A 15,617-nucleotide genomic window follows, 5' to 3' on the forward strand; every position below is an offset into this window, starting at 1 on the left:
TGTTCTGAGTATATAGCCACCGCTTTCGTCTTTTTCGATCAACAATGAGCATTGTGTCTATCCTCAGTCGATGTTTTCCTTCTGATGCGGCTTTGGGGTAGTGTGTGAGAGGAAGTTCAATAACGTTGCGTTCTGGACGTGGACGATTTTTATTCCATTTCTTCTGCACTCCGAGAAAAAAAACTCCAACATTTATATCGGCATAATCTCAAATGCGTAACACCTTTTTTCAGAAAAATGTCAATTGCAGACAGATATTTCACTGATGGCTTCGGTGTTTTCAATGTAACTTCAACCACCTTCCGAAAACTTCATGAACCGTGTTCGGTTTATGTTACTGAGCTGGGAGCAATTAACTTCGCTTTGGGGATAATTTTCAATCAGCTCGTACACCATTATTTCATCTTCTCGGATAGTCTTAGTTCTATCGAGGCACTCCGGTCGATGAAACCTGTTAAGCACGCATCTTACTCACTTGCAAACATAAGAGAGCAGATGCGTGTTTTGGTCGAAAGATCATTCAAGATTACCTTTGTTTGGGTCCCTTCTCACTGCTCAATCTACGGCAATGAGAAGGGAGACTCGCTAGCAAAGGTGGGCGCACATGAAGGTAAGGTTTAAGATAGACAATTCTCCAGCAACGAGTTATTCTCATTAGTCCGTCAGAGTACTCTCCAAAGTTGGCAAAGAAATTGGACACACAACGAACTTGGACTTCATTCGCGTGATGTCGAGACTTATGTCCAATCACTATTCACTAAACGCACATTCGTACAGAATAAACCTTGTCGATAGCAACTTATGTATGTTATGATAACATCGATCACGTAGTTTGGTTCTGCTCGGGAAATGACGCCTCCAGAGAGCAATTATTGGATACCCTTGTGGCCCGAGGTAAACAACCCTTCAGGGAAGTTCGAGGTGTTTTGGGAGATCGTGATGTTGTCTATATGCAGGCCATTCTTCTTCTACTTCTTATTGGCATTACATCCCCACTGGGACAGAGCCGCCTCACAGCTTAGTGTTCATTAAGCACTTCCACAGTTATTAACTGTGAGGTTTCAAAGCCAGGTTACCATTTTTGCATCCGTATATCATGAGGCTGACACGATGATACTTTTATACCCAGGGAAGTCGAGACAATTTCTAATACGAAAATTGTCTAGACCGGCACCGGGAATCGAACCCAGCCACCATCAGTATGGTCTTGCTTTGTAGTCGCGCGTCTTACCGCACGGCTAAGGAAGGCCCCAGGTTTGTTCGGGTTTGTGAGATGATAAAAGGTCGGGTCTGGGTCGGGTACGAGTTTCAGAAATAAAGTATTTAATATTTTTTTATTCGTTTCTGGTAATTTTAAGGCTTGTTCGTTGTTTGGGCCTATACCCTTTTGGGTGTAAGGAGAAATATGAAATATCTAGTTTGAATTTTCCACCTGAAAATTAGTTCGGGTCCAGTTCGGGCTCAAGACTGCAAAAAATGTCGGGCACGGGTCGGGTTCGGGTTTGATAAGATTTTTCATTCCGGGTTCGGGTCGGGTCCGGGTTTGAAAGGAATTTCCAAATCGGTTTCGCGTCGGGTTCGGGTATACAAAATGTGAAACCCGACCATCTCTAGACGACACGCCACATCGTCCCTGACGCCAAATTCTCGGATGAGAAGCTGAAATTTCCTGATCCTAAATCCTAAACCCCGTCCATCCTTAAACTTTGTAAACTAACCTCGAGTCACCACGAGTACGCTGGCTTCTATCCCTCTCTTACTAACTGTACAATAAAATGATATTGATTGTATATATCACATGGCTCCGTAAAGTGTTATACACGACTGAGCCTACCAAATAAACGAACATGGAAAAAATAATTTGGTTGCAAGGGCGATAACAGCGGAATCTAGTCGCGTTAAAAGAATCGACTTCAAAACTATCAATCTTAAATTAACAACAAGAAAACTGATAGCCATTTAGTACAGAGGCGGCGAATGAAAAAATGTCACACTTCCAACATTTTCTATAGAAAAGTTTACCAAATGGCACATAGAATAGATTTTGTTCCTGTGGTATTCTGTGTTCTCCAAAGTTTGATCAACTGACTACATTCAGTCCTAGGAATTCAAACTTCATGCGGCGCATCTCCTTGGCAATTTATACCTATATTCATACGTAAATCAATTTCTAAGGTACAGAAAGAATAAAAGAATTTTCACAAAAAAGAGAACACGAAACATTGTTTGTTTGGCGGAACCACATTAATCAACATAAATGTATTTTATTTAATCTGAGTTCGTTCATCAATAAATATACGCACTCAACATGTATTTTCAATTTCTTGGTGTTTAGTCAGAGCGTACTAAGAAGCAGAATATATAGAGATAATTATAGCAATTCTTAAATAAAATTATAGTAGCAAACTGTGCTAGCGATTATTTCCTTAGAATAAAAAAAATCGTTCTGACTTAACAATGATCAAACTAATTCTTTATTATTGGCGATATATTTTTTATGAAGATTGATGAGATTCCGCAACCGCTGCACTTGGCACGGTGCCCCCGGATCAGAGAAACGACTGGTATGACGGCGAATGTGAGCAGTTAGTGGAAGAGAAGAATGCAGCATGGGCGAGATTGCTGCAACACCGCACGAGGGCGAACGAGGCACGATATAAACAGGCGCGGAACAGACAAAACTCGATTTTCCGGAGGAAAAAGCGCCAGCAGGAAGATCGAGACCGTGAAGAGACGGAGCAACTGTACCGCGCTAATAACACACGAAAGTTCTATGAGAAGTTAAACCGTTCACGTAAGGGCCACGTGCCACAGCCTGATATGTGTAAGGACATTAACGGGAACCTTCTTACGAACGAGCGTGAGGTGATCCGAAGGTGGCGGCAGCACTACGAAGAACACCTGAATGGCGATGTGGCAGACGAAGATGGCGGTATGGTGATGGACCTGGGAGAACGCGCGCAGGACATAATTCTACCGGCTCCGGATCTCCAGGAAATCCAGGAGGAGATTGGCCGGCTGAAGAACAACAAAGCCCCTGGGGTTGACCAACTACCAGGAGAGCTATTTAAACACGGTGGTGTGGCACTGGCTAGAGCGCTGCACTGGGTCATTACCAAGATTTGGGAGGAGGAAGTTTTGCCGCAGGAGTGGATGGAAGGTGTCGTGTGTCCCATCTACAAAAGGGCGATAAGCTGGATTGTAGCAACTACCGCGCAATCACATTGCTGAACGCCGCCTACAAGGTACTCTCCCAAATTTTATGCCGTCGACTAGCACCAACTGCAAGGGAGTTCGTGGGGCAGTACCAGGCGGGTTTTATGGGCGAACGCTCCACCACGGACCAGGTGTTCGCCATTCGCCAAGTACTGCAGAAATGTCGCGAATACAACGTGCCCACACATCATCTATTCATCGACTTCAAAGCCGCATATGATACAATCGATCGGGACCAGCTATGGCAGCTAATGCACGAACACGGTTTTCCGGATAAACTGATACGGTTGATCAAAGCGACGATGGATCGGGTGATGTGCGTAGTTCGAGTTTCAGGGGCATTCTCGAGTCCCTTCGAAACCCGCAGAGGGTACGGCAAGGTGATGGTCTTTCGTGTTTGCTATTCAACATCGCTTTGGAAGGGGTAATACGAAGAGCAGGGATTGACACGAGTGGTACGATTTTCAATAAGTCCGTCCAGCTATTTGGTTTCGCCGACGACATAGATATTATGGCACGTAACTTTGAGAAGATGGAGGAAGCCTACATCAGACTGAAGAGGGAAGCTAAGCGGATCGGACTAGTCATCAACACGTCGAAGACGAAGTACATGATAGGAAGAGGTTCAAGAGAAGACAATGTGAGCCACCCACCGCGAGTTTGCATCGGTGGTGACGAAATCGAGGTGGTAGAAGAATTTGTGTACTTGGGCTCACTGGTGACTGCCGAAAATGACACCAGCAGAGAAATTCGGAGACGCATAGTGGCTGGAAATCGTACGTACTTTGGACTCCGCAAGACGCTCCGATCGAATAGAGTTCGCCGCCGTACCAAACTGACAATCTACAAAACGCTAATTAGACCGGTAGTCCTCTACGGACACGAGACCTGGACGATGCTCGTGGAGGACCAACGCGCACTTGGAGTTTTCGAAAGGAAAGTGCTGCGTACCATCTATGGTGGGGTGCAGATGGCGGACGGTACGTGGAGGAGGCGAATGAACCACGAATTGCATCAGCTGTTGGGAGAACCATCCATCGTTCACACAGCGAAAATCGGACGACTGCGATGGGCCGGGCACGTAGCCAGAATGTCGGACAGTAACCCGGTGAAAATGGTTCTCGACAACGATCCGACGGGCACAAGAAGGCGAGGTGCGCAGCGGGCAAGGTGGATCGATCAGGTGGAAGATGACTTGCGGACCCTCCGTAGACTGCGTGGTTGGCGACGTGTAGCCATGGACCGAGCCGAATGGAGAAGACTCTTATATACCGCACAGGCCACTTCGGCCTTAGTCTGATTATAAATAAAATGATGAGATTCCTGTTATATATTGTTTATTTTTGTAACATATTTGATTAAACATAAAATGAATAGTATGTAGTTATAAATGACAAATTTTTTTCATTAGATATTTTTACACAAAGAACATTGGATGACCATCCTGGATTTCGGACTTAATTTGCATATTCTCGTACTCTCTCACCAAATTGGTCATATTCAAATTGCGACTGAAGGAAGAAAACATATCATGTTAGAATCGAACAACGTATCCGTATTACAATCTACTCACTCTTTAATGTAGACACGTCCTCTGTAGGCAGCAAGATGGGCGTAATAAGTCGGGGCCGGGTAGGACACGGCTCGGTTGCAGCGCGTGAACATATGACATAGATAGTAAGTCAGTGCCTGCAGCTGATCTGGATTACAATTTTCATCATCGTAGAGGACGCAGTATTTCGTTGGTTTAGCCACGCCTTGAACGGCAGCGTGTGACACCAGGAAAAATTGGTACTGATTAGGAGTGGTGATATATTTGTCAACAATAGTTCCTGGGGGCACGTTATTTTTGCTGCCCTCGGTGGGACATTTAGGGGCCGTCCAGAAACCACGTGGTCATATAGGGGGAGGGGGTTTGGAAAATGACCACGATAAGCTACGTGGGGGGGGGGGGGTGTTGCTCTCGAACCACGTGGTTTTTTTAACACGAAAATTTTTAGTAAATAACAATAGCGGTGTAAAAAATACAAATCATCAAAATTTAATGATTTAATCATTAAACGCAAAGCGCATCTTAGGGCCGATGCCCACGTAGCGTCTTTTCAACTCAGTGTTAAAAAGAATTTAGCATTAAGCATCGAGAAAACCCGGTAACGCAGCGTCGGTCGCAACGCCGATGCATATCTGAGTTATTTGGCCAACTTAGCTTTAGATCCTATTTCCACAAAAAAAAAATAAACGAAAAAGCAGGTTGCGTTTCAGTCTCAATTTTCACCAAAAAAAATTGGGAAAGAAAAATGAAAAAATATTTTTTTTAAATTCCGCCGCAGATGGTTTTTGGCATCACGCCGCCGACACTTTTGCATCAGCGGACTACAGCTACAATTTTAAAAACTGTTCATGTTTTTACAATAATTCAAGAAAAATCTTCAAAAGAATGTCTTGTGGATATTCAGGAAAAATCCAGTAAAAAAATTTCCTGTAAAAACTTTAACCTTACTTCATATAATCCTGATAAAGTGCTAGCATTCAGAATGTTTTTTGAACAATTCTCTCTGGAAAATTTTGCTTGTAAATTTTGCTACAAATTGGTCATGAAAAAAAAACAAAACATCTCCAGTGTAAATGCCGAAAAAAATTCCATGTGAATTCTGTCTGAAAATTCAAAACAGTCTCGTGGGAAATACATATAATTTTCGGTGGAAAAAAATGTTCATATTTTCATTTTTTTTACATTCTAATGAATTTCTTCGACAAGTTCTTCCGAATCTTCACCAGAAATTCTATTTCATTTCCAAAATAAGTTTTTCGAACATTTTAGGAGTGCACTTCAAAATGTTCAGTCTCCAGTTAGCCTTACGAGCAAAGGCGTAGGATTGCCAATCCGGAGATGACGAGTTCGATTCTCGTTCCTGTCTAGGATGTTTTCGGGTTTCAAACATTGTCGACACCCTAGGTATAATGTATCCTTCGTACTTGCTACACAAGATATATAATCGTACAATTGCTGGCATTTAAAACTTTCAATTTATAACTGAGAAAATGCTAATAGAAGAAACTAAGTTGAAAAGCAGACCAACTTCCAGTTGGAATATGGAGCCATAGAAGAAGAAGACTTCTAAATTTTTCAAGAAAAATCTTCTGAATTTTCATGAGAAATTAAATAGCCAATGCCACATGAAACACTTTGATATTACCGTTGATTTTTGGTTTTGGATTTTTTGTTTTCAAATTTGGAATTTTGAAAAGAAATTTTTACGCTCTTTGTGAATTCTATCACATTTTTAAATTTTCCAAATATTTTTTTATTCGAGGCATTATTTAGAATTTCCACGGAAGAGTCTATGGATTATCTTCAAAAATACTTTTGGATTTTCAAAGAATAAATCTTTAGAATTCTCAAGGTTCGTGTTTTTTTAATTTGCACCATAAATTCTTCCAAAATTTCATGGGAAATTTATTCTTCTTCGGAATGTCATTTTGATTTCTTTGTAGGTTCAGCTAAACATTGCTTTTAAATCTTTACCATGCAAAGAAGCACAAGAATGATTTAAAAATTTTAAGGAATTTTCACATGAGAAAATCTTTAAAATTTTGATTTAATTTTCTAAGGAATTCCTATTGGAATTGCTTCTAAAGTACAACCTTCACAAGTACTACAAAAGTGCAATTTTTTTCGTTACTTCCACTTGTAAAAGCATCGAAATATCCTCGGGAAACTCATTATTGGTGTTTTAGATGAACTTTTTTTCGATTTTCTACTGGAAAATCTTAGGAATTTCCATCGGAAATATTTTGGTATACTCCAAATAATTTCTTTTGGAAATTAAAAAAACTGCTGAAAATTTCTAAGATTTTTTTTTTGAAAAACGAAAAAAATTCCATTGGAAATTTAGAAGAATTTCCTTTGAAGATTCATTAAATTTGCCCAGGATTTTGAAAAAAATCTTTAGAGATTCTGTAAAAAAAGTAAGCTGGATTTTTCTAATTTATACCGGAAGTTCTTCGGAATTTGACGTTTATTGGAATTTTCATCGTAAATATGCATTTAGGATCCTTCTACGGATTCTTCTAGTTCTTCAAAATTTCTACCGAACCTTTATTAGAACTCTTCCACAGAATTTCGAAAAAAGTCGTTGAAATACTGAAGATTTTTCCGTGGAGACTCGAAGAATTTCATCTAACTATTCTGAAGGGTTTCCCTTGCAACTCCAGAATAATTATTCTTGAAAATTAGGAAGATCTTGGAATTTAAAATTCATCCAAGCAATAAATGTAGGCAATTATTTAGGATCAAGAAGCCTAGTTCTTATGATATTGAATAATTAGGCTAATTGATCGAAAAATGTAATAATGCATCTAATTAGAACATTTAGGTGCATTTTTAAATTTTTCGATCAATAATGCACAAAATTCTAGTAGTGCGTATGAAAAAGGTTATGACATAGAGAAGTTTGCATTTAAAAAATCAACATGAAATTTTAAATAAAATGCTTTTTAAATTCATAAAAGGGTCTTAGAACTAAGCAGAGTCCGGCGATATGAAAAAAAGTGGCAGTGTTCCAGAAAAAAAACACTCCAATTCCTAAAACAATCTAGGGTAATAAATAGTGTTATAATAACGATTGAAATTGAATTCTCAACCCTCAACCTTTCAGGACGGATGGGTCATATATGCCCAGCGTTTTAGATTGTCTATTAAATCACAAAAGAGAGCTAGACCACCATTTTCTTCAGTAAAATTGTTCATCTAGATATTGGTTTTACAGAAAAAAAATATGGGAGCTCAAATTTGACTGACCCTGAAAACTCAGTTATCCGAAACTTTGGGAAGATTTCGATTCTAAGAGCATGCAAATGAAGTTGAAATGTTTGAATCATTCTGAACACTCAGATAAGATGGGTCATCCTGAACGTTAAGCCAGTGATTGCTCTCAAGTTCAGCCCACGACTTCTCGGTGATCAATCATGACATTTGTAATGTCCTCATCATCGGTATGTACCCAATCCGATGAAATAAGCATATGATCCTAATTTCCATTAACATGAGATCTAAGAGACAAGGTACCCAAAATTATCTTGAGTCAACATCAAGCTGCACAATGACTATGCCTTTTTTGTAGGGCCTTAGAAGCACTGGGTTCACGGACTTGAATGATTAAGTAGTTCAAACATTACGACTTCCAGGACGTTTTGTATAACCTAAGTCGAGTCAAGTACGAAACACTGAAGACGACCTTACTATTGAGGTCGAAATACGTATCTGTCAAGGTACAATCAAGTGGTGGAATTAAATGGGAAGGTACAAACTCGTCTTATGACAAGTAAAGACATTCCATTAAAAAGCTCAACATAATTTTTTTAACTAAAAAGTCTGTAGTAGCTTGTACAAATAACAATTGTCATATCAACCCAATGGACATAATGGGATATTATATCATACATCATTCATAATTTGGTTAATTGGATAAATCGAATGATCCGAACTTCAAAATGATAATTGATCTATAATACATTCATTCTTCTATGAGTCGCTTATGTAAGGACCATTGACTGAAGCATATTCGAGATATGGAATAGAAGTTCCTTGGGAAATTATTCGAAAGACATCAGAGTGACCGAGAAAATATGTTTAGTATGGCATCATTGGATTCCACGAGTCAATATCAAAATAAAATTTCAATGAAGAATTAGAAATTTTGAGAGATGAGCCAGCTCTAGATTATTTATTAGAGAAAATAGAAATTTTCCATAATAGAATTGGAAATTGCCAATAAAGAAATCAGGGTATGAGTATTAAATAAATATAGAATTACTGCAAATAATGCAAAATTTCCATAAACTGTTGAAAATTTTCCACAAAACAAGCAAAAATTGCAATTAAGTATTTAAAAAAATCACCAATAAAGAAATTAAAAAATATAGGGATATTTTGGAAAATTTCTAAACCATTACAAATTTTTCTCGAAATTTTTATAACATATTCGCGAGTCCGCATTTTTTTGTATCCTCCTGATGCATCGAAGGTATGCGAGTTCTAGATAACCTAATATCTGATATACATTACAACATGATAACATCATAAAAATCATCGAAATAATGAAAATTTATAATTTCCATGCTGGGTTTTAGTTTGATTTTGAATCAGTTGAAATTGTCCATCTTCAAAATTGATCGGATTAACCATATGTTTTAGTTACATGGGGTTTTTTTATTTTTGTACTTGAAAAAAAAACCACGCGGTCAAAGGGGGGGGGAGGGGGGGGTCTGCCAAATGACCACGATAGACCACATGGGGGGAGGGGGGGTTGAAAATCTTCAAAAATATGACCACGTGGTTTCTGGATGGCCCCTTATCGGTAGGGAAGAAACGAGCATGGTGCCGTTTTTGGACAACAATGAAGGTTATGTTTGGTTTATAATTCGATGCCACGCTGGCCGCCGCTGCCTGCATTGCACGGAGTTCAACGGTCAGTACCTCCTGAAATTGGCCTTCCGAAACGCCGTCACGATAATACATGATCAGTTCAGGAAGTTTCTGATTCTGCTGTTTGAATTGTCGCAGCTGTTTGACCACGATATTTTGCAAATCCCGGATCATCTCGTCTTTGGCGTTTTGTAGGCGGTAGCAGCAATTGAAGCGGAACCCTTCGAGATCATACGAGGCTGCCACACCAACGACACTCGGAATGTTGGTCTGCTCTGGGGAGGGGTGGGTAACGTCTGCACCGATGTACATTACGGTCTTCCGTGCGATCGGAGGCTTGTGGCTACTTGCCAGCACGTGGTTTGAACCGTTCGTCTTAGCATTGATCTGTTAAAAAAAACACGCCATGGATGGAAATAACGAAAGATTTAATTATAATGTTATGAAGAAAATGGAGATGTTGGGAGAGATGCTAAAATACGGCACTGGCGTGACGCTTTTCGAGTGAAGCAAAATATATTCTGATAAACTTCCCGCACAATTATTGAACAGTTTAGCAAAAAAAAAATCACAAACAATTTGGATTATAATTCAGTTTATTGTCTTATATTAATATTAATAATATTGTTTAGAGTTCGAAAATCTAATTCTAGATGGAAAACCATATCATTAACATCAGTTTTGTTGTTAAAGAGTTATTGACAAAATGATTGTAATCGATGAAATATTTCATTGTTTTCACATGAGTTGATCTTGTTATGCCTGGTAGAACAGATTTAACCACATCGTCGAACGAAAGCCGCCTTCAACCACCCATAGTCAGGGCTGGTAGCGATGAATGCCGTTCAAAATAGTGACTTTAGTTACCAACGATGACGAAAAAGTGATCAAATAGTTACTTTCAATTGCAGAAAAAGTGACCAAATAGTGACTTTTGTATAAAGTTTTGAACCGGTATAGAGCTACAAGTTGCATTAGCATTGTTAGGCATAATTCGTAGATTGAAAACTAGTTTTTTATTTTTGAAATCCTTATCTAGAATGCTATCTGAAATCAAGAGAAAACAAACATAAGCATGAGGATTACTGGTAATGACCACGCCCATCTTCATCGTGAGGAGAAAGAGGATGGAAGCAAGAGGTCAGTGACTGCGACACTCTCATAAGTACCACGCAGTGGGATATTGAGGATGATATTCGTTGGATTAGCCAGAAACTAGCAATGTGACCATGATACCTCATATTAAGTAACACACCACGAGAAGGAAACTACCCGGCGTCAAGGGAACTGGTAGTGAGTAACAAGTTGCGTCTCGAAATTATGCTTATAATTACAACAACTTTTGTTGTTAAATACGACCTCGAAGTTTTCTTTTTAACAGCCAAATAATGATAGAAAATGATCTAATTAATACCTAGACGATGAACAATTTGGACTCAGAAAGCTTATAAATTTTTGGTAGGACCATTTGTTTGAAAAATATAAAGTAATTAAAATAATAAAATACGATATTAACTGTTATCAAACTATGGTTTAAAAAATTGAAATGAAGTTTTTTTAGATTTTGAGATTTTGAGCTCGTCTTGACATCCTGAGAAAAAAAAAAATTGAAAATCCAATAAAACGATAGTCTCTTATTAGATCCAATCCAGAAATTCTAATAAACTTGAATTTCTAAATGGCAGACTTTAGTATTATAGTTATTTTAAAATGGGTGGCAAAATAATTTCGAGTTATTTTTTTTAATCTAAACAACCATTTAACAATCATAATGTACTTTCTGTCATCGACGCCCTTATCGCTCATTATTCTCCTTGACATTGAGAAACATCAAACATCTTTGTCATGTGATGAAACTGAGGCTGTTCACTGTCTTTGTCACCGGAGGGTTTTAACGCTCAACATACGTGGTTCTGGTTCCAATAATCCTCAATTCTGTACACTGAAACCAAAACTACCCAAAATGGGTTGTTTGCACTCAAAACCGTGGTTTGGGCTAATAACCCAAATTTGAGTAAAATGGCTTTTCTGACAATAGGTAGTTTGCCTTTAATCCCATGTAAACAACTTACCCAAAGCTGAGTTTAATTTATCCAAAGCGGACCTTTATCAACCCAAAATAGAGAATATTGAATTTACTCAAATTTGGGTTATTGGGCTGAGCAACCTCGGTGAGGTGTTTGCATCTTGCTCTAGTTTTGATAGCAATCATGGGGAAAAAAGGGAAAACTACCTAAATTTGGGTAAATTTTTTCTGCCATATTCTCAATAGTGCGTATATTGAACTCAAAATTTTGGTTGATTTATCTGTCCGTGTACTCTTTACTTAGGTTAGCCAAATTTCATTCGTGAAGAAAAAGATCATAGTTGACATGAATCGAAAATAACCTCACGATTTCCACAACACTCTTAGAACCTCTTTGATGCATATTTCCCAAATTAACTATATTACTACTACACTGCCCAAGTAACCATTAAGCCGTTAAAATCGACTTCATTTCGGCTCTATAGCCGTAATAAAACCCTGTCAGCAGAGCTAATAAGACTTAAAATATTCTTTAGTGCTGCTCAAAAGCCGCTTTTGGCGAATTATTTGGCTGGTATAGTGCTTGCCCCTACCTATTTTTCCACGCCTATGCCAAAATGTCAAAATTTTTAGACGAGTTGGAACGGAACGAAAAAAAAATGAAATGGAAAATACTTGTTTACACATTCTGATGCGTTCTTTCTCTTTTATTCCTATTGGGGATTCAATTTTTTTGCTAATTTAATTTAACTCCGGACTTGAACGCTTGGAGCTGTGTATGATGCTTTTTGTTTAGGTTGATCGCTTACTTTACCATCTGATCCAATACGGATCTGCATGGATGTATTGTTTGGAAGGGATAAAAAGCAGAAGGATTTCATCTGCCTCTGCATCAAGGGCGAGAAAGCATTGAAAATGACGGAGGAAAATAATACATTGAGTAATTAATTATAGACGGATTTGTTTGTATTTAAGAACCCCACAGCTCATGAAACATTTTCTTGTATTTTCCATGCAATATGATGCGTCTTGGCTGCAGATTATTATTCATCATCGTAACAATATTGAAAAGCACATACGACTGATCTTAAGAAAAAATGTTTCTAATGCGAGTAAAAGAGACAGGTTATGAAATTCTAGGTGTGATTGTTATTGATTATACCAAAACGTCATAGATAGTAGCTCTAAATTGGCAATAATAATTCCCTTATTCGGCTTGAATCCACAGGGCTTATATCAAAGCGTTATATACCGATATACGGCTTCTTTTGATGCTCGAAGTTTATACGGCTGATTAGCATTTGAAAATCGTATATACAGCTTATTGGCACTGAAATGTTGTTATATGGTTTATATAAGGTTTATTAAAGTGCTTAATGGTTACCTGGGTGAGGAAAGTGTGCATATTGAACATAAATGCCCGGCATATAGAATATGACCAGTTACTTTTGCACATGTGAAATATGTGCATACATATTGAATTCTCGTCTGTACCATTATCATAACTTTTATGTGCGATGGTATTGAAAGATATTCGATGCCTTATGAGTTTGAAGATGCTGCTGAGAAGCTTTTATCTATAAGATAAACTAATAAAATTCGTAACGCTTGATTTGGGATAGCGGAAAAAACAAACTGTATTCATAATTTCAATTTATTATCATGAGCAATTTCAGATTAAAATGTTTTTTTATCACATATATGTCACATAATATCACATAATACACTCGAATCGAAAAAAAAATGCGAAAAAATGAAGATGCATTATGTAGATTCGGCATTGCCAATAAGTGAGCAGGTTCCGTGGTTAAAGCGTCATGATTTTGAGTCCGGTCCGAGTTCCTGGTTGGACTGCAAACAAACTCTGTTGGGGTTAAGTAACATGCGGAAGACATTGCGATAGATCACGTTTCGAAAACACGCTTCTAGTTCAACAATAATGGTTATTCGTGCGAACTGGATACAAGAGATTTTAGACCAGTGACTGCATAAAGTATATTCAAAGAGTCACTCACCTTATAACGATGAAAAATGTTAGATTTGTGAATATTTCAGACAGTTTTTCCTTCCCCCAAGTTGGTTTCTTTGTTTTCACTCGTGATTGGAATCTTTGTGGGAAGCTCGATTGGAAGGTGATTTGACACGAGCTTTTTTAATTTCCCCGTTATATAATTTATGTGCGGGAATTTATAACCTAATTTTATTAACCATTGCACATAAAATTACTAAGATCCAATAATGCAAATAAATGGGTTCTCACATACTTCGTAAGAACTGCATTTGAATTGGGAAACCTGCGGCTATTTTGAATTCTATGCGGTTTTCGCACATATTATTTATCAATCAATTAATTTGAGTGTAGATTCACATTTGATTTGATTGATAGGTACGAATGATTTTCATTTTGAACTGTTTTACAGCAGGCAATGCAAAAATAGTGACTTTAGTGACTTTTGGATGCAAATAGTAACTTTTTAGTGACTAGACTCAAAATAGTGACCAAGTCACTAAAAAGTGACTCGCTACCAGGCCTGCATAGTTTCCACAAGCTGGTTTTACATAAGTCATGTATAGCAAATAATGGTTTATATGACCGTTAAAAAATCAAAAATGTTTATTTGTTTATTTATTAAAATAATTCAACTGACAATGAATGTCTAAATGAATATTAGTTAAACTAATTGGTTACGGTCAGCGGTACGGAAAAAGTCTAGTAACCGATGACGAAACACGTCAACTGATGAATTAAAGTCAAAAATATCGAAGAATTCGTTGAAGCAGCGACTGATGAATCGAATTGGTTCGTGTAGTGCATAGTTGCTAGTCTGTGGTTCTAGAAGCAAAAATAGACGTTGACGAAGAGGTCTTTCAGGTGCATATAGACATATGCCTCCTCGCTCGCATCTGTAAAAACGTGAAGGTCCACCGGCCCAATATCAACAGCAGGGAATCCTGGAAAATAGGCCCTAGGTAGTCTCATCTGACCAACATTTTCAAACAACTTCGTCCATCGAAGCCAGCGCGTACCAGGGCTGGTAGCGACTGAAGCCACTCAAAATAGTGATTTTAGGGACCAAATAGTGACTTTCAGTTGCAGAAAAAGTGACCAAATAGTGACTTCCAATTTCAGTTGCAAGTTCGATGAGACGAAATCAGGCGTTTTTGGGTCGAAGGAGAATATTTTTTTCGTAATTTGTGGCAGAAAACATCTTTCACTCACCACTCTTTTCTCTTAGAACGAACTCAGAAGAGAAACGAAAATCTTACTCGCTAACTTTTATCTACTTAGTGACTAAGTAAATTTGTATTGCCCTCTCCTTTAAACCCACGGAAATTTTACTCAATATCTGTAAAAAGCAGGACAATTCAAAACTATGAGTAGTCTGCAAGCAAAAAAAAATGTTTACGCGACTGGAAGTGAGCGAAATATGGGTATCACTCTTAACACCTGTTTTTCTTTTCTGAAAATTATTTTTAGGCTGAAATCTGCGTAAATGAGCATTCTCTTCTCGTGAGAATGAGTGAAAATTTCGATCATTGGATTAGCTGAACACCTACTTAAGAAAGATGCAGAGAACTCTAAGATTCGTCATAGGTGAAATGGATGTTTTTTTAATTTTTAGTGCGACAGGAACAACAGTACGGATAGTTTTAGTAGAAAACGATTCAAAAATTATGGAGACTCATGTACAACGAGCCTGGGATTGAACCCTCGACCTCCTGCTTGTAATGAGGACCATGCTCTCTGAACTTTTAAATATTTTTACTCCAAAATACGCAGGTTTTCCGACTTGCTGTGCGTATTCATGAATGATTTTTGCTATGGAATTGGATAGCGCATGTAATCTTCAAAATTGATGATCGCCTTTCTATGATATCTATGATACTCAATAAATATTTTTTTAGAGCAAACCCTTCATCACATCTGTAAAATCTACAAAAAAAATA

General features: G+C 38.1%; 1 protein-coding gene across 1 annotated transcript in view; it reads right to left on the reverse strand.

Moving 5' to 3' along the window:
• Positions 1 to 2,222: 2,222 nt before the first annotated feature.
• The window catches only part of LOC134222841 (protein argonaute-2-like), a 93,962-nt gene continuing 80,567 nt past the window's right edge, over positions 2,223 to 15,617 (reverse strand). Inside the window, 4 exon segments of the mRNA XM_062701992.1 lie at positions 2,223 to 2,505; positions 4,529 to 4,727; positions 4,790 to 5,010; positions 9,695 to 10,030. Of these exon segments, the coding sequence (XP_062557976.1) occupies positions 4,634 to 4,727; positions 4,790 to 5,010; positions 9,695 to 10,030 (651 nt within the window). The 3' untranslated portion in view covers positions 2,223 to 2,505; positions 4,529 to 4,633.

Source organism: Armigeres subalbatus, chromosome 3, assembly GCF_024139115.2.
Source record: "Armigeres subalbatus isolate Guangzhou_Male chromosome 3, GZ_Asu_2, whole genome shotgun sequence".
Lineage (NCBI taxonomy): Eukaryota > Metazoa > Arthropoda > Insecta > Diptera > Culicidae > Armigeres > Armigeres subalbatus.